The sequence below is a fragment of the Capricornis sumatraensis genome, chromosome 9 (assembly GCF_032405125.1).
Source record: "Capricornis sumatraensis isolate serow.1 chromosome 9, serow.2, whole genome shotgun sequence".
Taxonomy (NCBI): Eukaryota; Metazoa; Chordata; class Mammalia; order Artiodactyla; family Bovidae; genus Capricornis; species Capricornis sumatraensis.
The window spans coordinates 45,914,916-45,941,319 of record NC_091077.1 but is presented as its reverse complement, the minus strand read 5'-3'; the positions used below and the strand labels follow the sequence as shown (position 1 = coordinate 45,941,319).

General features: G+C 37.6%; 1 protein-coding gene and 2 non-coding genes across 3 annotated transcripts; 1 reads left to right on the top strand and 2 right to left on the bottom strand.

Moving 5' to 3' along the window:
* Positions 1 to 5,684: 5,684 nt before the first annotated feature.
* LOC138086731 (5S ribosomal RNA) lies at positions 5,685 to 5,803 on the bottom strand. The gene has a single exon (XR_011145435.1). It is a non-coding gene; the product is annotated as a 5S ribosomal RNA (ribosomal RNA).
* An 8,250-nt stretch (positions 5,804 to 14,053) lies between these two features.
* On the top strand, positions 14,054 to 14,160 carry LOC138086747 (U6 spliceosomal RNA). The gene has a single exon (XR_011145443.1). It is a non-coding gene; the product is annotated as a U6 spliceosomal RNA (small nuclear RNA).
* A 1,837-nt stretch (positions 14,161 to 15,997) lies between these two features.
* On the bottom strand, positions 15,998 to 25,890 carry C9H5orf24 (chromosome 9 C5orf24 homolog). Its single transcript, XM_068980144.1, has 3 exons — positions 25,718 to 25,890; positions 19,972 to 20,401; positions 15,998 to 18,255 (listed from the first exon to the last, which is right to left on the bottom strand). The coding sequence occupies exons 2-3, from the start codon at positions 20,396 to 20,398 to the stop codon at positions 18,092 to 18,094; spliced, it is 591 nt and encodes a 196-aa protein (XP_068836245.1). The 5' UTR covers positions 20,399 to 20,401; positions 25,718 to 25,890; the 3' UTR covers positions 15,998 to 18,091.
* Positions 25,891 to 26,404: the final 514 nt, after the last annotated feature.

The following is a 26,404-nucleotide window of genomic DNA, read 5'->3' as shown; positions in this document are numbered from 1 at the left end:
CAGAGATCATTCGTAACTTGACTCATTAGGAAACTAAAGCACAGAGAAAGCTGCTCAGTGTCATATAGGGAGTTTCTCACAGAGCTGAGGCCCAAATATTAATCGGAATTCAAAACTTTTTACATTGCTATATAATCAGGAACCCATTTCAAATGTTATTACACTGTTAACCAATACTTCATAAGAGCTCATACATAAATATTAGATTTAACTAAATTGACTGTTTCAAAGCTAACAAGAAGGATCCTATTGAGAGAGGTTTAAGGTATAGGAGGGTAATTTTTGAGAAGAAAGTAAGGTGGGATCCAAAGGATAAACTAGAGACAGTAAGAGGAATACCTCCTTTATTGTAATTGGAGAGGATGAATGCAGATAAGCTATTTTCTCAGTAAGAAGAAAGGTGATCTGCTGATAGCGAGCCTGTGGTAATACCTAAGTACCTAAGGAGAATGGAGAGTGGAAATCTGAAATAACCTAAATAAAATGCCATGACAGCTGACTAAGGATACTACTAGGACAGTGTTGGGGATCCAGCTGCGGTTGCAAAGCAGGAATTTATAATGGCAACTGGCACAGTTGCACATTTTTTCCCAATAACATTTAGCAGCCCTGAGGTAAAAGGGAACCAAAGTTAGGTCAGAGTTAGTGTTTTGCCAGGCTTGTGTGATGGAAAGACGGGGGTGGGGGAGAGTTAGTTGAACATGATGATAGTTGCTAATGTCCTTATCAGTATGCTGCTGCTGCTAAGTCGCTTCAGTCCTGTCCGACTCTGTGCGATCCCATAGACAGCAGCCCACCAGGCTCCTCTGTCCCTGGGATTCTCCAGGCAAGAACACTGGAGTGGGTTGCCATTTCCTTCTCCAATGCATGAAAGGGAAAAGTGAAAGTGAAGTCCCTCAGTCGTGTCCGACCCTCAGCGACCCCATGGACTGCAGCCTTCCAGGCTCCTCCGTCCATGGGATTTTCCAGGCAAGAGTACTGGAGTGGGGTGCCATTGCCTTCTCTGCCTTATCAGTGTAGTTGAGTCCTAATATTAATTGGAAAGGGAAATCTTGAGTTGGCTATTCCTTATGTACATGATCACTTAGTATAACCTAACAATCATTTATAATCAGTGTATTGATTATCTAATGTTGCATAACAAATTTCCTAAAACTTTGTCTTAACATAGTAATAACCATTTATCATATCATACCATTTATGTGGGTCGGGAATTGAGAAGGGGCTTAGCTGGGCCATTCTGGTTCAGGATCTGTCATACAGTTGCAGTCAGGATGATGACTGGGCTACGGTTATTTGTGGACTTGACTGGGGCTGGAAGATCTGCTTCCAAGATGGCAACTTGACAATGACTGTTGGGAGGAAGGCTCCGTTCTTAATCATGTGGATCTCTCCATAGAACAGTTTCTATGTTCTAATGACATGACAGATGGCTTCCCCCAGACCAAGTGATCCAAAAGAACAATTATAAAGCTGCAGTCCTTTATGTCCTAGACTCTGAAATCACACATCATTTCTGTAATTCCTGTTGGCTATACATCTTACCATGTATGTGTAGGATGGGACTACACAAGGACATAAATGCCAGAAGGTAAGGATCACTAGGAGCCATTTTGGAAGCTTGCTTATCACAACTAATAAGGTGTGAATTCCTATAATATTAATACTTGATGATGTTATAAATAATAAGAAAATAACATACAAAATACCTATCTAAGCCATTACCTAATGGTCAATTACCTACTTACCTAATATGTTCTTCATTCCCCTTTCAACTCATTGAATCTGATTTTTTTCAGATGTACTTGAGCTTACAACACATTTGAGAAGTTCTGTTTAGGAAATGCCAAATCTTCAAGCAAAAAAGAAATCCATAAATTATGATTCAACTTACTGCGTTTGATACTATATCCGATGTACCATTTGGAGATACTGATTCACTAACACTATCTTCAAAATATTAAAACTGACATCAAAATGGTGACTATAAAAAAGGACAGGGAGTTTCCTGGCAGTCCAAGGGTTAAGACTCAGGGTTTTTAGTACCGTGGCCTTGGTTCAATCCCTGGTCAAGGAACCAAGATCCTACAAGCCACATGGCACAACTAAAAAAAAAAGGCAACAGGTTATATATCTTTTGTTTTAAAAATCAAGTGAAGTGAAGTCGCTCAGGCATGTCCAGCTCTTTGTGACCCCATGGACTGTAGCCTACCACGCTCCTCCATCCATGGGATTTTCCAGGCAAGAGTACTGGAGTGGATTGCCATTTCCTTCTCCAGAGGACCTTCCTGACCCAGGGATCGAACCCAGGTCTTCTGCATTGTAGGCAGATGTTTTACCGTCTGAGTCACAAGGGAAGTCCTGTTTTAAAAATAGCACATGCCAAAAAACTCTGTGACATAAATCATACCAATTTTTTTTGGATCTGTCTCTTAAAGAAAAAAAAAAAGGGACCTAATTAGACTTAAAAGCTTTTGCACAGTAAAGGAAACCATCAGAATCTACTGAATGGGAGAAAATATTTGCTTATAATATGCCTGGTAAGAGATTAATATCCCAAATATAAAAACAGTTCATAGAACTCAACATCAAGAAACAACCCAATTTAAAAAATGGACAGAAGACATGAACAGACATTTCTCCAAAGACATACTGATGACCAACAGGCACATGAAAAGATATTCAACATCTTTAATCATCAGAGAAATGCAAATTGAAATCACAATGAGATATCACCTCACACCTGACAGGATGGCTATCATCAAAGACCACAGATGTTAGCAAGGATGTGGAGAAGAGAGAATGCTCATACACTATTGATGGGAATGTAAAGTGGAGCAGCCACTGTGGAAAACAGTGTGAAAGTTTTTCAAAAAACAGAAATAGAACTACCATAGGACACTGCAGTTCCACTCCTGGATATATATCTGAAAAAAACAAAAACACTGATTTGAAAAGATACATGCCCCTCAAAGTTCCTAGCAGTATTATTTATAGTTGCCAAGATAAAGAAGCAACCTGTGTCCATCAGTATACAAATGGATAAAGAAGATGCAGTGTATATGTATACAATGGAATACTAAAAAAAAAAGCCACAAAAAGAATGAAATTCTGCCATTTGCAACAAGATAGATGGATCTGAAGGGTATTGTGCTAAGTGAAATATGTCAGACAAAGAAAAACAAATATATGCTGTCACTTATATGTGGAATCTAAAAAATAAACCTGGTGAATATAACAAAATGGAAAGAGAGTCACAAATAGTACAAACTACTGGTTATCAGTGGGGAGGGGAGGAGAGAAGGGCACAAAGGGGTAGGGGCTTAAGAGGTACAAACTAGTATAAAATAAGCTATGGGACCTACTGTACAAAACAGGGAAGATAGCCAATATTTTATAATAACTATAAATGGAGTATAACCTTTAAAAATTGTGAATTACTATGTTGTACACTTGAACCTTATGTAGTATTGTACATCAATTACTATATTTCAATCTTTTTAAAAGAAAACAAACAAAAAAAAAACAGTACATGCAATTCTTAAGAAGGAAGGTAAAATCATTCAAGCTTTGAAAGTATCCTTGACTATCCAGACAAGTCTCCAAGCAAGAATAACTGTGCAGGGAATTCCCTGGTGGTCCAGTGGTTAGGACTCCGTGCTTTCACGGCTGAGGTTGCAAGTTTGATCCCTGGTAGGGAAAATAAGATCCCTAAAGCTGTGTGGCAAAACAAACAAACAACAACAAAAAAAAAACCAACTGTGCATCAATTGATGTTCTTTTTCTTTCTCTGATCCATTCACCACTCCAGATAACCTTCAGATAACGTGGAAGTTAAAGGACTATCTTAGGATATTGCCTGATGTTCTGCTGATTCAAATAATAAAATACCCAAATCAATGGGCATGTCTTAAAAATTAAAATATCCAGCATCTTCTCTCATTTTATTAAGATACTTTCATATTAAAAGGCCTTTCAGAATGTGTAACAAAAGTTAAAATTCTCATACTAAAATGTGTCAGGTGGTGGGTTAAATATTTTAGTTTGGTCATATATCCCATATTATTCTTGCAATATCCCTGACATAGACATGATATACATTTTTTAAATGAAAATAAAAGAGTAAGTAAATAACCTAAGTTCCCAGAGTAAATGACGGAGCTTGAATTTGAACCCCAAATTAAACTGTCGGTATGCCAATTACACAAATGCATTATTCTCATTTAATTCTCACTATAAACCCATTTCTGAGGCTTAGAAAGAATAAGCAACAACTTGGGAAAGGTCATAAACTAATGAGTGGCTGTTCAGGGACTCAAACCCAGGTCTATCTCTAAATCCAATGTGTTTTACTACAAACATAGCAAGGAAGAGAAAAGTAACATATTACAAATCCCAAACTAGGAAGATGAAATAAATAAGTTACTGAAATAGGCAGTGAGGGCCTCGGAACAACACTTTACTAGTAGTCAATATATCTATTCCAAATCAAGGTTCAAACTTTTCACAAAGGCTAGATCAACAATATCTAGCTTCATATAAGCAAATTGCAACAAAAAATATTACTTTGTCAGATGCCATGAAGAGAACAAATCTGCATCCAAATACTTCTCACTAAGAAGCTGATGTGGGGTGCTGTGGCAGAGGTGAAGCGGAGAGAGAAAAACATTTAGAGGATGCTTTGGAAGAACAGGAAACTGGCAATTGTACGGTAAGACATCTGTGTGCAGAGGACTATAATTTGAAAACAAGAGTAATATGCTTAGCCATATTTCATTCACACTTCTGAAGTCTGCTCAAAGGGATACCCTAGAATCTAAAATTTGCTGGGAACAGATCTCAAGCCAGATGTTGTACTTCAAGCTAATGTCCTGTTTTGTTTTCCTTGCTCATCCCACTTAGCTTTCTTTAAATATCCTTTGTTTATAAAAAAAATTTTTTTAAGTAATAGTATCATTGTAAGGATTCTTCCAGTTTAAATATTTTGTAAAATAGCAATTCTGGAAAACGAAGAAAAAATTTTCAAAACCCATACCTCGTAAAATTCAAGGTACAACACACCACTTCCCTAAATTGCCTTGCTAAGTCAAAAGATCTCTTTTTGTGAGTCTGGGACATCTTGTCACATCAAAATGCAAGAAAATAGATGAAGAATACTAGGGTTATACCAAAATGATTGAGGAGTCAAACTAGCTCCTACCAGTCAGAGATGGAACAATTTGAGTATAAAAATGAGTAATTTCAATAGAAGGAGATGCATGATACACGTTAGAATCCATGAATTCATACTGATTTTTAAAAAAAGCTTTTTAAACTTTTAATGGATCAAAATTATGTCAACGATTCTGTTTCTATTTGGAAGTAGAGAAATTATGACTGACTAGTTTCCCTATCATTTCATGAACTAGGTGTTCTTACTATGCTATCAACCAGGTTAGGTCCTACTGTCTCTACAGTGAGGCTCATTTAAGTCAAAGCAGCCAACCAATACTGAGAAGGCAGGGCTCGGAAGTCTCCAGAATCCTCAGCAAGTGACCACGAAGAGTGCGTGCTCACCCTCTGTTGCTAAAATGGAATAAAGGGACTTTTAGGAACTTTTAATAGACTCCTTTGAAGAGTTCACACTTCAGTACTGATCTGCAAATAAGTATGGTTTCTTTGCTTCCTTTTTTTTTCTTTTTATTAGTCTACAGTATCTGGTATTCCCAAGCGGTCTCCCATCCAAGTACTAACCAGGCCCGACCCTACTTAGCTTCCGAGATCAGATGAGATCTGACACGTTCAGGGTGGTATGACCATAGACTGCTTGTTTTTAATTGAAGTGTAGTTGATTTATAACATTATCTTAGTTTCAGGTGCACAACATAGTGATTCAATATTTCACAGATTTTACTCCATTTAAAGTTATTCCAGGACTTGCCTGGAGGTCCAGTGGTTAGGACTCTGGGCTTCCACTGCAGGGGCCACATGTTTCATTCCTGGTGAGGGAACTAAGATCCCACATGCTGCATGGCACAGCCAAAAAATTTAAATAACATTAAGTTAAATTAAAAACAAAGTTATTACCAACAAAAGCAGAACACTCTTTGATATAAACCACAGCCGTATCTTGCTCCACCTCCTAGAGTAATGAAAATAAAACCAAAAGTAAACAAATGAGACCTAATTAAACTGAAAAGGTTTTGCACAGCAAAGGAAATCATAAACAAAACAGAAAGACAACCCACAGAAAGGGAAAAAATATCTGCAAAGTGACCATAAACAGATTAATCTCCAAAATATACAAACAGCTCATGCAGTTCAATATCAAAAAACAAACAACCCAATTAAAAACTGGGCAGAAGATCTAAAGAGACATTTCTCCAAAGAAGATAGACAGCCAAGAAGCACATGAAAAGATGCTCAACATTACTAATTATATCAGAGAAATGCAAATCAAAACTATGAGGTACTGCACCACACAGGTTAGAATGGCCCTCATCCAAAAAATCTACAAATAATAAATGCTGGAGAGGGTGTGGAGAAAAGGGAACCCTCCTACACTATTGATGGGAATGTACATTGGTATAGCCACCATGGAGAACAGTATAGAAGTCCCTATAAAAACTAAAAATAGAGCTACTATATAACCCTGCAAGCCCACTCCTGGGCATATATCCAGAGAAAAACATGGTCTGAAAGGATACATGTGTCCCAATGTACACTGAAGCACTGTTTACAACACCCAAGACATGGAAGCAACCTAAATGTCCATGAACAGAGGAATGGATGAAGATGTGGTACTTATACACAGTAGAATATTACTCAGCCATTAAAAAGAACAAAATAATGCCATTTGCAGCAACATGGAGGGACTTAGAGATTGTCATACTGAATAAAGTCAGTCAGAGAGAGAAGGAAAAATATCATGACATCCCTTATATGCAGAATCTAAAAAGAAATGTACAAATCAATTTCTTTACAGAATAGAAACAGATTCACAGACTTAGATAATGAACTTATGGTTGCCAGTGGGGGAAGGATCAAGGGAAGAGATAGTTAGGGAGTTTGGGATTGACATGTACACGCTGCTATATTTAAAATGGATAACCAACAAGGTCTTCTGTATAACACAGGGAACTCTGCTCAATGTCATGTGGCAGCCTGGATGGGAGAATGGATACATGTATATGTACAGCTGAGTCTCTTTGCTGTCCACCTGAAACTATAACAGTATTGTTAATTGGCTACACTCCAATATAAGATAAAAACTTAAAAAAAATCCAGTGCAAAACTTCAAAGACAGCATCAAAATCACTCTTTATTTCTCTGTAAGTATACTTAAAATGGGTTAACTGTATACTTAAAATGGGTGAAATGTTTTGATATGTAAATTATACTTCAATAAAGAGAGCAATTAAATAATTTTTTAAATAGTTATTGGGAAATTAGGACAAATTTTTTTTTTTGGTTGTGCTATGCAGCTTGCTGGATCTTAGTTCCCCAACCAGGAACTGAACCTGGGCCCTAGGCAGTGGAAGCAGAGTCCCACCCACTGAACCAACAGAAAATTCCCAAATTAGTACAGTTTTAACACTGGATATTTAGTAATATCTAGGAATTATTAAAGTATAATAATGCTATCATGTGTATGTGTTTTATATCAGTTTTAGATAAATGTATTGAAATATTTCAGGAAGACATGATTTGGAGAACTTGCTTCAATATAATTGAGGGGGAAAGAGAGTGGTAGGGATACAGATTTTTTAAAAAATAGGTCTCGAATTTTTAATTACTAAAGCTTGTTGACAGCCACATGGACAGTGATTATACTCTTATATTTACTAAATTTTGTCTAAGTTTGTAATAAAAATTTTTAAATTATGTATTTATGGCTGCGTTAGGTCTCGGGTGTGGCACATAGGCTACTTCACTGCAGCAAGGACTTCTCTCTAACCGTGGGGTGTAGGTTTGCCAGGTGTGATTCTCAGGCTCAGCAGTTGCGGCGGGTGCGCTTAGCTGCCCCACGGCATATGGGATCTTACTTCTGCAACCAAGAATCAAGCCTCTTCACTGGAAGCTGGATTCTCAACCATTGAACCACCAGGCAAGTCCCAACAAACTTTACAAAATAAATAAATGAACAGAAGTTTTACAAACTCTTCTTGTGTGTGTACTGTTTTTGTTATAGGTCCACAGCTACTCAAAATAAAAACCAACCATCAGTTTCAGCTATCAGCCATTCTGCACCTGGCATACTGAAGATGCATAACACTTGGTAGTTATCATTTGTTTCTTATTGTGACACAGGAAGCACAAAGGCCATATAAGCAGCCCTGAACATGACTTAAAAACCAGAGTCATCACAACTTATGAATGACCTCTTATCTGATACTTCTTTTTATTAATTTACTTTCTATTGAAGTATAGTTGATTAACAATGTTGTGCTGATAGCTGGTGTACAACAAAGTGATTTAGTTATACATACCTACTTTTTCATATTTTTTTCCACTATGGCTTATTACAGGATTATCTGATACTTCTGAGCTTATAGAGAATAAGCACAATAACCAGTTTTTCTGTCGAAATTCCTCTAAAAACAAGCCTAAAGAGCTTAGGACTAAGCAGATGGGTTGGAGTTTCACTGGCTCGGTGCTAAAATTAAGTAGCTAATTTGAGAGATAAAGCATGTTAAAATATCAATTCAGAACAAAAAAAAATCACATTACATAGTTTATGTTCTACATATTAAAGCATCTGTTTTCTAGTATGGGTTCCTAGAGGAAAGGGACTTGTGTCTTGTTCAGCATGTGAGCTGCTCTTAATACACTGTAGGGGAGATGCTCAAGTTACTAAGGTTGTTGAATTTATTAGGCCAGTCGGAAGCTGGGGAAAGGACTAATTAAAATGGCTTATTTTAACCTAAAATATAATAAATTCTTTATGTTCAAAAGTGGTCCTCACACCTGTTAGAATGGCTATTATCAAAAAGACAAGAAATAACAAGCATTGGAGAGGATGTGGAGAAAAGGGAACTTTTGGGTACTGTCAGCAGGAATGTAAATTGGTGCAGCCACTATGGAAAATAGTGCAGAGGTTCCTCAAAAAAATTAAAAATAGAAACTACCATGTGATCTCACAAATCCATGCTGGGTATTTATCCAAGAAAATGAAAACACTAGCACTCCCATGTTCTTTGCAGCATTATTTACAGTGGCCAAGATATGGAAACAAGCTAAGAGTTCATCAGCAGAACAGATACAGAAAACACGATATACTGAAATAGATATCTATATGTTTATCTATATACAGAAATATTCAATCATAAAAAAGAATATCTTTCCATCTGCAACATGGATGGATCCCTGGGGTATTATGCTAAGTGAAATACATCAGACAAATACTGTATGATCTCAGCTTTAAGTGGAATCTATAAAACCAAAACCAAGCTTACAGAGAATAGATTGGTATGCAGCAGATTGGTGGGGGGTAGGGTGTCCGCTAAATAGATAAGTGCAGTCAAAAGGTACAAACTTCAGGTTATAAAATAAGTGATTCATGGAGATGCAATATGCAACATGGCAACTATAGCTATTATTACTGTACTGGAGGCTCAGTGGTAAAGAATATGCCTGCCAACGCAGGAGACACAGGTTCAATCCCTGGGTCAGGAAGATCCCCTGCAGAAGGAAATGGCAACCCACTCCAGTATTCTTGTCTGGAAAATCCCACAGAGGAGCCAGGTGGGCAGAGTGGGACACAACATAGTGACTAAACAACAATTGCATATTTGAAAGCTGCTAGATCTTAAAAGTTCTCATCACAAGAGAATTCTGCATCAAAAAAAGAATTCTGCAGCTATGTATGGTGATAGATGTTAGCCAGACTTAGTATAATGACCATTTCACAATATATACAAATACCTTCCACCAACAATAAAAACAGTATTTTCTATCATCTACAGAGGGATAGATCTTGAGCTACATAACAGCTCAACATAGGCAGAGGCCATCTTAATTTGTCATATGTACTTGGCTTGGCTATAGTCTAACTACTGTACTGGTGGCTCAGTGGTAAAGAACCCACCTGCCAATGAATGAGATGCGGGTTTGATCCCTGGGTCAGGAAGATCCTCCAGAGAAGGAAATGGCAACCCACTCCAATATTCTTGCCTGGGAAATCCCACGGACAGAGAAGCCTGGCGGGCTATAGTCCATGAGGTCACAAAAGACTCGGATACAACTTAGTGGCTAAACCACCATACTCCACCTCACCACGTCTCCTACGTGTGCATGTGTATGCACACACTCTCACGCTCCACAGCCTACTTAATCCTATGTCACCACTTATCTTCAGCTCCTCTCTTTCCCTCATTACTGATACCAAGTTTTATTAACTGCCTGTCCATTTCTCTTTCCCACTGCCTGATCTTAATCAGAGTATCTCACCCAAATGAAATTTTACCACTGTGGCTGCCTCTGGTTTCTCCTCTACCAAGCCAACCTAAACTGCAAGTGTCATTTCCTTATTTAAAACTTTCTAATGGCTCACCATTGTCTTAAGAAAAGAAAAGAAGAAACTCTTTAATTGATTGTCTGATCTCCTCTCAGCCCTTGTTCACCATTCCCACTTACCATACACAATAAATTTTTTAAAGAGTATCATGCTTTCCAGGCTTACATATGTGTGCATATGTTGTTTTTCCTGTCTCTAATAACTCTCCTCCTCTCACATCAATCTGTACTCATCTTTCAGCTCTCAGCTTAAACATCATTTTGAGTATTCTCATAACCCCCTTCATTTGTCTTAGAAATACTATTCATATTTTATAATTTTCTACTTATCCAAATCTTTCATTAGACATAAAGCATATAGTCTAGTGTACTCAGAAGTGTTTGGCTCAATGACGGCATGCTGATTTTCAGTAAATTAAGTTTTTAAAAAATGACACCTAATGATGATTTAAACTAGCTTCACAACCCTCAATTCGGCTTCCTGTAATCTGTAGGATTTTTGCTTCTTAATTCTACTACAACCTCAGCCCACAACATTTACTCACCTATAGGGATGTTTTTGGAGAAGGAAATGGCAACCCACTCCAGTGTTCTTGCCTGGAGAATCCCAGGGACAGGAGCCTGGTGGGCTGCCGTCTATGGGGTCACACAGAGTCGGACACAACTGACGTGACTTAGCAGCAGCAGCAGGGATGTTGCACTAAAATCCGTTCTCTTCTTGAATATCTAGACCTGGCTTCTCAAGTAGAGAGTACATTTCCCCAATGCCTAAGGCTATATGTATTCCTGTGATCAACCTACAGTCAAAAGAACATGAGAAGTTATGCAACTTATGGCTTAGATTTCCAAAGGCCATTCCTTCAGGGGTTAAAGTGAAAGCAACTGAGTTATCTCAGAAGCCGTTTTGAAAATGGCAAAATGAGAACCCAGGTCTTTGAAAGATTAGATGGAGGACAGCACAGGACACTTAAGTGGTGAGAAATATGCTTTATCAGAGCCATTGCATTTTGGGGTCTCTTTGTTACTACTTTCACTACCCTAAGGCCTAATACACAGAATACAGAGAGGTAGATGAAATGGGAAATCAGATTTTCAGAAAAATGACATAGACCTAATAAAGATTAAAAATTCCAACATAAAAATTTTACAATGAACCCAGGGTCATATAAATACAGAAAACAGAAATTTTTGAAACTAGTTAAAAATATCTTAATGAGAAAGAACAAACATTTATTTGAGACAAATTAATAAAATCAACAAGTAAAAACAAAACAAAAGGCAAGGAAAAGGAACTTCTGTGTCTGTGGTACCCGTAGGTAATGTGCAGCTAGGGTAGCAACTAGGGTGACTGCCATTGTACATGCAACTTATCCCAAAAAAGTTAGGCCAAGGATAATGGGGTAAATGATAGACAACAGACCACAATCCAGTTTCAGAGGTCACAAACCAACACCAGGCAAGTCAAAGACAAAATGGGCATTCTTATAAAAACACACCACGCTCATATGAAAATAAATGCCTAAAAGAATAAAGATCTTAAAAAGATTTCTGAAGATTTAAAAACTTTATAAAGATTTTAAAAGAGTCATGAGAAAAACGACAGAGGAAACTTAAACAACAAAAAGGCCCTGTCACTCTCTGTGTAAAGAAGCTGCTTTAAGAGCCCTTAGGTTCTCAGAAAAGAATTTTAGCTACTGGCAAGGCAATAAAACGAATGTATCAGAATTCCATAGTCACATTTATCTATTTCAGGGCCAGCACAAAAACAGCTACTACTAAAACCAGAACACCAGCTTTAAACTTATCCAGTGGTGAGTAGAATTTTAAGGGCTCCAGTTCTACACAGGTTCAGATGCTGACTCTTTATCACTTACTGGGTGTTGTGACTCGGTAAATTACTTAACCTCTCTGGGATTCAAGTTTTCTTACCATAAAGGGATATTCGAACTCATTTAGCACCTTCGGTAGAACTGCAATGGTTTAATGAAATAAATCATGTATTTTTTATGGCAAGCATGTACTAAGAAGCCATTATTACTGTACCCACTATACTTTAACTCTAGTAAGCTTTTGTATTTTGTTTTTTAGCAAAGATTTTTACTTGGCACTGACTTCGAAACAGCTTCAAGTTTAAGTGTGTAACCTCTTCCCGCGGTATCATCAAAAAGGCCACACTACAGTGTACCTACATTTGCTAACAGCTTACCAAAGAATTTAAGTCACTTCACCTCTGCCACTCTGATAATCTTAGAGAAATCAGGTATTGAAAGTACCTTTTACTTCACAACATATCTGTGATGTGTATCTTAAAACACAAATGATATTCTGATGATGAAATCCTTATCAACCCAGAGCAATGAAACCTGGGTGCTTAAAAAAGGAAATTGTATGGTGCCAACAGCTCTCCTTTCATTCTCATATGCCTAGTGACAACTGTAACACTGTAAATATCTGTACCAGTATCTAAGATTCTTTTGTTATAAAGCTATCAAATGTCAATCGCTTTGTACTTTCTAAGGGTTGTTCATGATTCTCACTCTGGCAACTGCTGGAATAAAAACCACAAGTATATTACTAATATTCGTGGCATAAACTCTAGGCCTAGGTATGAATGCAGACTGTCTTGTCTTCAAATTTTCAATTAGACGACTTTTTCAACTGAATAGGATACTGATTTGCTGACAACTTGCCAGGGAATGAGAATTTTGGCAAATACAAACACAATGGACAAATGAATTTTTTATTATAAAACTATACAAAGAGCTGTACAAAAAGTGGTAAAACTATAATTGTTGGTAAACAGTAAATAAGTGATCCTTTGGGCCACAGTAAATGGTCCTCACTATGATGGTGTGGGAATCTTTTCCTAGATGAGGAACAGTATAGCTAGTAAACAACACCCTACAAGTAAAAGGACTTCAACGATTTGAGCGAAGTATACATAAAATCACTTCTAAGTGTAATTTGAAGAATTTTTTTTAAAAAGCCATTACTGGATTTCCCTGGTGGCCAGCGGTTGATTCTGTGCGTTTAATGCAGGGGGTGCAGCTTTGACTGGTCAGCTAAGTTCCACAGGCCACTCAGCGTGGCCAGAAAAAAAAAAAAGCCATCACTTGCTTGGGTTTTGAAATTCAGTTTCAAATTGTATCTGTTGTTTCTTACTCCAATTTATCCTTCTTAGATAAGGGGGTGAGCAAACGTTTTCATAAGAGAGGGAAATAATCAGTAAATAATTTAGACTTTGCAGGACTTATGTCACAACAATTCAACTCTGCTACTGTAGTCAAAAGCACCCGGAGACAACTTGTAAACAAATGGGCATGGCTAGTCCAAAAACAGGCAGGGCGTCTTAGTTTGCCAATCTCTGTTCGAGATGATCTGTATGATTTGGAGAAAGCGGAAAAGGTAATTATATATTCCAATAATTAGGATTATTTTTCTTTTTATATCTCCAATATTTGACAGTTATAAAATATGTACATGCTGCTATCCCTAAGGTTAACACTAAAAAATTAGCCACGTTTAATATCTAAACTTTTTAAATTAAAAGGATCAAGCAGTGCTCGCTTCGGCAGCACATATACTAAAACTGGAACGATACAGTGAAGATTAGCATGGCCCCTGCGCAAGGATGACACGCAAATTCGTGAAGCACTCCATATTTTTCAAGATCCCACAAAACTCGGGCACACACACTACTGCTGACCCAGTAGGCGTTTTGGAATATTTTTGTCAAAACACACTGACAGTATAGAGCTTCTTTATAAACTTGGGTTTTTTCTTAAAGTTTCAGAACTGTTTGATAAGACAAGAAAAATAGAAGCACGAATGTCAGCTGATGAGGACCTCAAACTTCCTGACCTTTTAAAATATTACTTAAGAGAATCCCAAGCTGCTAAGGATCTCCTCTATCAAAGATCTAGGTCATGAGTGGATTATGAAAATGCCAATAAAGCACTGGATAAAGCAAGAGCAAAAAATAAAGATGTTCTGCAGGCTGAAACATCCCAACAGTTATGTTGTCAGAAATTTGAAAAAATATCGGAATCTGCAAAACAAGAACTTAATAGATTTAAGACAAGAGTTGCTGCATTCAGAAAAAATTTAGTGGAACTGGCAGAGTTAGAACTGAAGCATGCAAAGGGTAATCTACAGTTGCTGCAGAACTGCCTGGCAGTGCTCAATGGAGACACATAAGCCCCACTCTTGCCTTCCAGTTAAAAAGGGCTGCCTTTCTTCAGATTTTATTGTTTCTTAATGATGTTAGGCATTTACTGCTCACTGGAAACAAAAGAAACAGCTGACAGAGTGCGTATCCTCTCCTTTTTCTGAAAAATAATGGATCAGTGCCACCCACGCGTCTGCGGGCTGCGTGGTGGCACCTGCACCCTGGACAATTGCCCATCATCACGCCCTCCTCCTCTTCAGAAGTTCAAAGTTCTGTCTTTTTTAAGTAGCCTCTATAACTGTGTTTATTTTATGAATAGTATTCCTTTTGGCTGCCAATCTTACTTACCTTTAAATAATTTCTGAAGTTTAACCCTTTCAAAAATATATGGTTTAAACGAAGATAAGGATTGCCATTACCTTTTTTTCCTTTTTTTTTTTAGCTTTGTTAAAAAAAAAAATTATACACGACCATAGTTCACTCTTGTATCCTGGTAAAGCATCTTAATCAGACTTATTTTAATTAATGAACATTTCTTAGAAGTTTTGGGACAGGCTTTATGTACTCTATAAGTATGATTTCTGAAGAAAAGCAAATCCATTAGTATGTTTGCCTTAAACTTGTAGACTAAACCAACTATTGTCAAATAGTGATAACAGTGAAAAATAAATAAATAAATAAAAGGATCAAGCACATTTAAATTTAAGCCTTTAGGGACTTCTTGGCAGCCTAGTGGTTAAGACTTTGAGTTCCCAGAGTAGGGGGCATAGGTTCAATCCCTGGTCAGGGAACTAAGATCCTACACACTATATGGTGCAAACAAAAAAGAAAAAATTAAGCCTTTATTAGACTCATTAGTCTGAAGTATCGTGATAATTAGAAGGAGACTCACTTATAGGTTAGAAGTTTAAATTATAATTATATAAATAATTACTATTTTGAAAACAAAAACAAAAAATACAGAAAGGCAGATTTTAGGAATCACAACCCAACGAAAATACAAAATTACCAATTATAAAAGAGTAATTAGCATTTACTTATTTTTTTTATTTTTACTTTTTCAGCTGCGCTGCACAGCATGTGAGATCTTAGTTCCCTAACCAGGGATCGAACCCACACACACCTGAACTAACCCACTCCCACTCACAGTGGAAGCACAGAGTCTTAACCACTGGACTGCCCGGGTTTTACCATTTATAATTACCCTACTTGGAAGAAATACTCTAAGAAATAGAGTAGTAAACACAGTTGGTTTTGAAGTAATGACTTTATTAATAAATATACATCCATATGATGATGTAGATACAAATCATGAACACTACTCCATTCCCATACACATAATTGCACACGAGTAGCTCAAGTTCATGGACATAAAAACATACACAGTATCTATTCAGACTTTTTACAGCAGAGGACAGCGTGCTTATATGTTAATTGGTAATTATTTTCTCCATAATTATCTGTGGAAAAATGAAACTGAAACTAAAAGAATCAAAGTGGTCTGATTACTATAAATCACATACTTGATTTACTGTAGCATTAAATTTTCCAAAATTAAATACATTATATGTGAGAGAACAGATTTATCTACTTGGGGAGAGTAAGGGGAGAAAGCAAAGGAAAGATTTAGATACATCCTAGAGTTTAACAGCATATAGTTAAGATATAATAAAGAGAAAAACATATTAAGTCAAAGGGAAAAAACGTTTCAAGCAACTGTTGTGAATTCTTATGTTTTACTATATACGGATCATAAAATTTTACTGCATATATAGACCATGACTGACAGAGTAGCAGTTATTGTTAACATCCCCTGAATTGTTCTTTTAAAGCTTCTTAGAATATAAAAGTTTGTTGTTTTTTTTTTCATTTAGCTCATACATTGGCTTTTCCTACATTGTATGAGTCACCTTTAACCTAATAAATGGATCCAGATCATTCCTTTTGCTCCTTAATTTAAAAAAAAGTTACTTATTTCATGAAAAAATACATGTAAATTCACACAAACATCAGTTTGGAATTAATATTACCTTTACTACCTTAACAGATGCTTCTTTTAAAAAGTAAATAAAAAATATAAAGAAGTTTTTAGTACAACTGAAAACACTGATTTTTAAAACATCTCCAAATATTTAAAATTAATCAGATACCTATTTTTTCCAATACAATGTGCTAATTTTTTTTAATATCCAGTGCAAAACTCCAAAGATAGTATCAAAATCATCCCACACTAAAGATTAGTTATGCAAAGTTATATCTGTCAAAAAATGAAAATTTCATCTGTATTAGCTCCTAATATATTGATATAAGAATAAATAAGGCATGTTAAAATATTTTTTAAAGAAAAAAGTAAAGCAAACTTACTTGAATAGCAGATCATTTTCTGACCAACAGTTTAAATATAGAATAGTGAAACCTATTTTGTGAATAACAGAATTACACAATATAAAATTAGCAATTTACCTTTCAAGGAACAAGTACACAGTGGGGGGGAAAAGCCAGTTTTCCCCAGCTGATTATATTAAAGCATAAGGAATTGTTTAACATGCTATTTCAGTGTTTATCATGACAAGAGACAGTGTTACAAAAGATGCACAACATAGTCTTTGTAGAGAAGTAAAAATATTTTCTATGTTAAGACTTCATTCATGTTATCACTTAGATGTCTTTCTCTTCAACATGGCACCAATAAACTGTTCACAAGGATAAAAGGAAATAGAATAAGAAGATGCTCCTCAGCATACAGATCTAATACTCCAGGTAACTTCTCATAAAACAGAAAATTCAGCTTTCTAAATGGGGTTATCCAATCACTTTTTTTTCCTGGAACATAGCTCCTGATATTAATAACACACTGTTATGGACATAACTTCCTTTAGTTGATCTCACCATTCATTAACTTGTATATGAGATTCTTCATACAATTCATCTGCTTTATCTTCTGACACACAGCACAGCACCACTGAGTAGATGTGCTGGAGGATGGAGACCCGGGAGGGGAACAAATGTAGGAAAACGCAGGGAGAGAGGGCATGTTCAACAAAATCAGGAAAGAAAATAAAACTGAAAGGGAAACATCAAGTGGGCACACTCTGAAACACAATACACAATCACACCCTTGATTATGATACATGTAATTCTATGGGAGAACATTAAAGTTACAACTGCTTTCAGGAATTCAAAGGACATCTAAGCAGCCAACTGCTAAAACGTCATCTTTGGAAACAACTGAACGACAAATACATGATAAAAGTGGATGGATGAACATATGAATAGAGATGTAAGCATCTGTGTGTGTCAGAAGTTATACTGTTCTAAGTAGATTCATATTAAAAGTTTTGTATTTTAAGCTTCTGCAAGAAGAAACTGTTACAGCAATTTAGCTGCCAGAATGTTACAACTAATTATGTAGTCATCCAACATTGCTCTCTATGGTTTGTGCAAAGCTAAAATTGTTGAGGTCACTGTCTTAGAAGCCAGTGCGCACACAGTCCCCACATAAAATGCAACACCTCTTACTGTAAAGAGCAGCATAAAGTCCAGCTCTTTGTGTCTGGCATGGCTGGAACACCTGAAGGCTTGCTGCTTTTTTCCTGATAAAACAGTTATGAAACATGACATCCATTTGCAACCAGTTTGCATTAACTGAGAGCAAACCCAAGCAACATAACATGCGCCCTTTGAAAATTAAAATTTTCAAAGATTAAAAATCTGGGGATCCTGCAAACCTACATTATAATTTCAAAGGCATTTAAGCTCACAAATACATACACAGTAACTTTAAAATTCAGTGGAATTTTTTTTCCCAAATCCAAAGTTTATAATAATCTATTTTATTTAGATCAAACTCAGAATAAATAAAAATGTATATTAACGAAGACTGCGTTCAAAAAGAGGAACAAGAGATATCCCTCTGTCCCTTCTATACGTGTCTGCCCAATGTTTTTTTTTCTTTCCTATCTTGCTTCTAAAGGAAAATCTGTTGGAAAAAAATTTATTTTGGATGAAGTGGTCTTATTAGAGCCACGATGAGGTTTTTAATTAAACTAATCAACATATTTCTTACATGTTTCATGCATAGATTAGTTCCTATTTCTTAATATTTGGGTTCTGACAGTCAGAAAACTGCATCTTGTTTGTACCAGTTTTACAGTCTACCATTCAATTTTTGTCCTTTGGTAGATATAGACCTGAAACCACAGTAAGTGCTAATGCAATGGGACAATTTATCAGAAAAAATTTAAAAATATTTTTAAATAAATGAACATTATTAAACAGTGTTTTAAGCATAATCCTTTATAACTAAGTATATAAAAGGTAAAATGTATTAACTATAGCAACATGCAGACCTTAAGAATATTTCTTTTTCTATTATATTAAATATGCTATTCTCAGAATGCATTGTATTTCACCAAAAATGTAATGTGCAGTTTTTATTAAAAAGTTTAATTTTTTTGTAAGTATGAATTGTTTGTAGTGTTTGGTATACATGCTGTTAGGCAATTAAAAAATACACAACCTAAACATGGCTGAAAGGCAAATGCTAAAGAACTGTTAAAGGAATAATGGTTAAATCAATTAATGCCATGTAGATCAATAAATAAGAAACTGTTTAAACCTAGAACATTAAAAATAAGATTTTTAACATATGAAGTCTATGTAAATGCCAAAGCATATATCTGTGTCCTGTCTCATGAACATAAATGTTACCAAAAAATACCCTCCAGCCACTACCTCAAGTAATCCTGAATCATTAGTTTGCTTTGTTCCATCAGTTAAAAATACCTTTGATACTATCTTTATTATACTGTAAGCTAACTTCACAAACTAATAGGTATAATGGTTTCAAATATGTAGCACATAAAGCATTTAGAATGACAAAAAAATAGTAATGAAATGAGATACAACCATAACTCTAAAGGAAAAGCAAAAACGATTTAGATAGGTGTTACACTTGAACCTATGTACAAACACAAAGCCACTGCTTATGCCTTGAGTGCGTCTGTCAGCATATGACAGTTTGTGAGCAAAAGCAGAAAAAAAAAAAAATCAAATGGGAAAACAAATTTGGAAAGCCCAGGCCATATCATGTATGTCGAAATAAAACCAAGAAGCTTTGGGATTATCCACAATCTTCCTTCTAAACCTGGCCCTCCTTTCCTGCCTCATTCATTCATTGGGTGGCTTGATTTCGCTGCTGGTTTCCTCCACCCCATGAACAGCTCTACCATGTATCATAGGGTAAGGAAAAGCAGCAGTCCCACAGCCATAGCCAAGATCGGCAAGACGGGATAGAGCTTTAATGCTACCTGGAGGTCTCCCTGGGCTGACTTTGTATCCTGCAGCTTTAGTTGTACCCAAAGGTCTGCCTGGGCTTGTTTTAAATCCAGCCGCTTTGGTGGTTCCCAGGGGTCTGCCTGTGCTGGTCCGGTATCCTGCTGATTTGGTGGTTCCTGAAGGCCGGCCACGCTTACCAGATCGGTTGAGATTTTTCTTTTTCTTTAGTTCATCTTTTATCTCTATGCTTCTGCCACCTGCAGTCTGCAAGTGTGTTTCATTTAATGGGTCTTGCCTCTGACAAACCATTGGTTTGTGGCTGACTGTGTGGCTGTATTTGTTTTGCTGGGAGGAATATATGTCAAACTGATCAGCAGCTCTCATGGCATCTTCATTGAGGCAGGAAGGTTTGCCAGGTCCACAAAAAGCTGGATTACTGCTGGCAACAGGATGCATCATTTTCTACCAAAAATAAAGGACAAATATGCATAAACACACACATAAAAATATATATCTGAATGACAGCATTTAGTGGGAAAACAGTCAGTCTCCCAACAACTATGCAGGCTCTCTAAAATTAGCTGACAGGCAGAACTCCAGACCACTTATAAACACACACACACACATCAGCAGATTCAAAGATACTTCTTTTTTCTCAATTTAATCACCGGTAGGCATAAAAGCCATGCAAGATAACTAACACCAGTACTGATTTAGTAGTCATAATGTTTTCTGCATAGGAATTAGAAAAGTGTGTATGCAAAATCTGTTATATTTTGTAGGTTTTTCTTTTCTAGATTAAGTCTGAAAAAAGATAATAAAGGTAAGAACTGTTATTAACATACTTTTTTTTCTTTAGTTTCCTTAACATTCTTTGAATGTCTCCCTTTGGCCTTTCATTGTATTTCCCACATGTATACTTCTGATCCAGCCAGTTTTCAAAGGTGGAGGCTTCTTCAGCACTATCATAATTTATTATTTATACAAAATCCTGAGTGTATGTTACACTGTATAAAGACAGAATGTGCCAAACAAAGAACACAATCTGTTGGCCACAGGCACTGACTCCCTTCAAACTGTTCTATCCAAACAGGAGGCAGCACCAACATAAAGGGTAAACAAAGGTTTCCATTAGCTAAAATAAGTGAACATTTATAAAACAACTGAAGCTTATACTAAAAAATATGTGTAACAATCATAATAAAATACTTTTTAAAGTGTAGTTATCAAGACAAAATGCTGAACTGTCCCTTGGCCATAAATATGACATGAATCTTTTCCCCTTATAAGAGCTCTGTAACTAACAGTCCAATGACTCTATTTTGTCTGTGAAACATCCCTGTGAATTGTTTCTTATCTAAAGGCTATGTAATATGACCACCACAATGACAAGTCAGCTCTCAATAGCCACATCATTTAGAAACACAGAAAAAGAGAATCTATCCAGACTACAATATTATATTTCAATGAGGTTAAAAAAAAAAGACATGGGTTCTAATTCATATTTAGAAAGAGTCACAAATGTCTATGAAGGTTTAGCCACAAGTTGTTAGATATTTGCCTGTACCTTTCATAAATGTAAAACTGCACCAAAACCCCAGTTATGAAAATAGTTACTCCAAGAGGCTAAGAATATATAATTAATGTGAGCCAAAACCACTGCAAATTTACTTCAATCATAAACCTAAAAGGAAATGGGAATCAAGTCAAAGAACTGAATTCAGTTACATTACTAAATATTTGCTAAAAATCAACAGATATAGAGCCATTTTCCATCTAGCTTAAAAATCTTAACTATGAAGGAAAAACATCTACAATTAGAAGCTACTTGTTTATGGCAGAAGCCTTATAGATCTGAGAACATAAAACAAGACTGGAGCTAAACACAAATATCAAAAGGAGTAATTCCTCACTCATTCCCCAAGCATATAATGAGAATGAGGTTATTAATTATCATTTCATTTGCTCAAATTCTAATTTCAAATGAGAAATAGATCATCAAGATATGTTCCAAATGTAATACTAGTAACTGAAAGTTACCAGTTTTTGAGATTTTCTATGTGGCAGGTAATAAGCTTGGTACTACATCTCAACTCTATCATCACTACAACTCAGCTTTATGAGGAACATACTATTAGCTCTATTTTAACTTCAAGCAACTTGCCAGGGTCACACATTAGGAAACAGTAAAGCCAAATACAAATTCAGATAAATTTTGAATCAACAGGGTTTCTTCACAAGCACAATTATTATTTGAGTCAGATAATTCTTTAGCTAGGGTGAAGGTGGGGGGTTGTCCTGTGCATTTTAAGATGCTTAGCAGCATCCCTGCCCTCTACCCACCGCACTCCCTAGATGTCAGTTTCTATACCCTCCTCTTTTCCCTTTCAATTTGTAACAACCAAAATATTCTCCAGACGTTGCCAAATATTCTCGGGGTGTGTGTGGGGTGGTGTGCAGGGGACAAAATCTACCACCCATCATGAGAATCACTCAGCTATACTAAAATGAAAACACAAAAGTCAATTCAAAATACTTCTGCTGAGGACTTTCCTAGTGGTCCGGTGATAAAGAATCTGCCTGCCAATGCAGGGGACAAGGGTTTGATCACTGGTCCAGGAAGATTCCAATGCCCTGGGCATCACAGGTACTGAGCCTGTACCCTAGAGCCTGTGCTCAATGAGAAGTCTGGGCACTGCAACTAGAGAGTAGCCCCCTCTCTCGCCACAGCTAGAAAAAGCAACAAAGATCCAACGCAGCCAAAAATAAATAAATAAGGAAATACTCCTGTCAAAATTTTTATTCAACTCTTAAGCTATTACCTCTTTAAATATCCACAAAACCTTTCTATTGATAACATCTACAACACCTAAATCAAATAGATTTGTTTTCCAAACTGAAGAAAAGCCATCGTTGGAATTTGTGAAGAGACCAACCACATTCCTCTCCCCTACAAGTTATAAACTAAGAGAGAAATATACACAGGACTTAGATAGGAATCAAAATACTATTTTATTGCCAATAAAATTGGACTAGAGACCACATGCAAATACAAAGAGAAACACACTAGACCTCTGAGCAGACTGTAAGAGAAAAAGTGATCCCTTTCTTTTTTTCTGGTCATGCCTTGTGGCTTGGGCCACACAGCGAAAGCACAGAGTCTTAACCACTAGACTGCCAGGGAATTCCCAAGGTGACTTCTTTTTCAATTTTATTATTCAGAAATCACCCTGCTGAAAAGCTCTAGTATAAAAGCCAGAAAGGTACCAGTCCTCTTCCACAGAAAGTACTGCCAGTAAAAGGAGAAAACGTTTTTTTCCCTACAATCTGTTGCAATGTTTTATAGCTCATGCCTTTTAAGTTCCTATCACTAACCAAAACCTTCCCTCTGGACCTACTTCCCTTAGCTTCATTTTCTCTTAATATATCAGAACATTCATCATCTATTATCACTATCAGGATATATAGTCTCAGTTTACATTATGTTTAGGTTTTCAGAAGCAAGATTCTGCCATATATCCTTTACTCAGACACCAACACCGTTCAACTAACATTGAAGAAAAACACAACATTTAAACAGTAGGCAGACAAAAAAAAAATTTTCACCCATCTTCAACTCCTTTAATCTTCTCAGGAATGTATGCATTTGGTTTGTATTATGCTTTTTAAATATTTTATTTATTTATCTGGCTGCTCCTGGTCTTAGTTGTGGCATGTGAAGTCATAGTTGCTGCGCCATGTGGGATCTAGTCCCCAACCAGAGATGGAAGTTAGGTCCTCTGCTTTGGGAGCAGAGTTCCAGCCACTGGACCACCAGGGAAGTCCCGGTGTGTATTATGTTAATTTACTTCTGATATAGCTCATTTTTAATAGAGGGCCAACTCCATGCAAAACACTATTCTAAGAACCAGGACACAAAACAGACAGGAGTAAAGTTGTTTATCCCAGAAAAGACAAGATACTTACTTAAAAGATTTCTAAAGGCTAGTTTAGAAGGGCTCTATATTTTCCTTCCCCACTAACACCAAAAAATCAGTACAATTCTCTCCTTACTCAATAATTAACAATCTGGAAAAAAAATTTACTATGACTGTTACCCATGTAAACAGTTACCTAAAAAAAAGAAATAGAGTTAAAACCAATCTTTCTCTACTTTCAGGAGTCAACTTTTTAAGATGGGAGTCAGCATCATTAGATCCTTCTGTGCACAATCGTCATACACATAAGCATACACAGTGGTAGGTGCATGTTGAATTGATATGTTTGTACATAGTATGTACACATTCAAGCTTTAATTGTACACTTAACAATGCCTCCCTGGTCCCAGCTCAGGGCTCACCAGATAACTGTTCTTTCTTGACTCTTCGGATACCAGAGAGTTCACTGAAAGCAATGCAGGCCTCATTTCTTAAGAGAGTTAGAATAACTACTACTGTAACTAATACATTTCTATAAAGTTTGAACTGAATGAAATCCAAGAATACAAAACCAGACTGTGAAGACTAGCAAAGGTTAATAATTTTTTAAAATAGTTCACTGACTATAAGGGAATCAACTAAGAGCTTCTATATATTTTAACAATGACTAAATCAGAATTCTCTTTTTTCAAATATTTGTTTGGCTGTTCCAGGTCTTAGTTGTGGCATACGCGAACTAATTCCCTGCCCAGGGATCGAACCGGGGTCGGTGAGTTGAGAGCATGGAGTCTTAGCCACGGGAACACCTAAATTTGAATTCCTAAAGCATATGCTAAAACTTGCCATCCCTTAAGTTGTTTTACTGTGCATTTAACCTCGGAAGTCTTTTCGTGAGCTGTTCTTTATGAAACAATTCATTTTCCTTCTCCTGAATGTAGCAGTCATTACTGCCAACATAAAAAACTACAACTATTTTTAGTAACTACAGAACGTATTCACTTTTAAACATGGAGAAAATCGTCCTTTCAAGAAATCCAAGTTCCGCTCTCTTCTAAAGAGCAAACGCATAATTCTCAGAGGTTTATTTCATGCCGTTTGGCACAACCATAATCATACGCGATTTCATAATTCTAAATAAAAGTACATTTGTGAGCGACTTCACTCAGAAAATCTATTCAGCAAAGGCTAAAACAAATGCCAGCAGCCATGCACTCTGCCCCACCACGGAAAGTTTTGATACTAGAACAGAACATAAATAACGGCCTTCTTTGTCTTCCTTCTCCTCCTTAATTGTGCCCCACTGCGGTTTCCCCGGTGCCGGAATCCTTATTTGACAAGAGGCGTGTAGAAATATATTACCTGTTGTGCCCGAAAGCGATTTATTAGTGTATCAGCAATAACAACTTTGTAAGAGATATACGCCCACACTAGAGAAAGGGCTGTGTAGCCTCCGATAATCAAAACTGATCGCCCGCCGTCGTGCACCCGGAGTTCGGCAAGCTGCACAAGTCACAGGCTACTCCATCTGGATGTCCATCTCGAAGTGGGCAGGCATTAATTTAAAGTGGCGGGGGGAGAAGTGATTCCGACCTCCCGAAGAAAAGAAAGGGCGACCCCTCCCCCCGCCACAAGAGGAATTTCCCCCCAATAATGGCTTCAAGCCCAGGGAAGAGCAGGCTACAGACCGGGGCCCCTCCTCTCGCTCCGGGCTAGGCCAGAGCCCATTCTCAGGCGCGGGTCGGAGAGCTCTTCCCACCAGCTGGCTAGGCCCTCATTCTGGCCCTCTCCTTGCCTTCTCCACGAGCACCCGCCGCCCACTCTGCCCCTGGCCCGGCTGACAAACCCCCGCGCGCCTACTTACCTCAGCCGCTCCTAGCCCGGCCCCTCAGCGTGCCCAGGGGCTGCCCATCGGCTGGAAACCTCACGCTGGCGCCGCTCCTTTCCCAGCCCGACGCCTCTATACTGCGCTGAGAGCCCGAGACGAAGGGAAAAGCAGGGAGGGCGTTGGCGGCGAAGCGGACGCTGGTTTCCAGCTCCCACCGCAGCCACCGCTCACAGATCTGCCCCAGACGCAGGAGGACGAGGCCGCCACAGCCCCGTAGAGCGAGGTGCGGCGTGCGCGAGCTCGCGAGCACCGCGCACGCACACGCACGACGCGAGACCCAATCTCCCGCCGAGGACCAGCACGCCTGCCTGGGGAAGAGTCGTCCAGGGAGCCAGGCTGCGCTTGCGCGGCAAGACGGCAGGAGGCGGGGCTTAGGCCGGAGCTACTTAGGCTCTGGTGCAGATCGCGCTCTCCAAAGGCTAAAAACTTCGTGAAGTGCATTTTCATCGCACTTCAAGTGATACGAAGGAGCCTGGTAGGCTGCAGTCCATGGGGTCGCTAAGAGTCAGACACAACTGAGCGACTTCACTTTCTCTTTTCACCTTCATGCCTTGGAGAAGGAAATGGCAACCCACTCCAGTCTTCTTGCCTGGAGAATCCCAGGGACGGGGGAGCCTGGTGGGCTGCCGTCTATGGGGTCGCACAGAGTCGGACACGACTGAA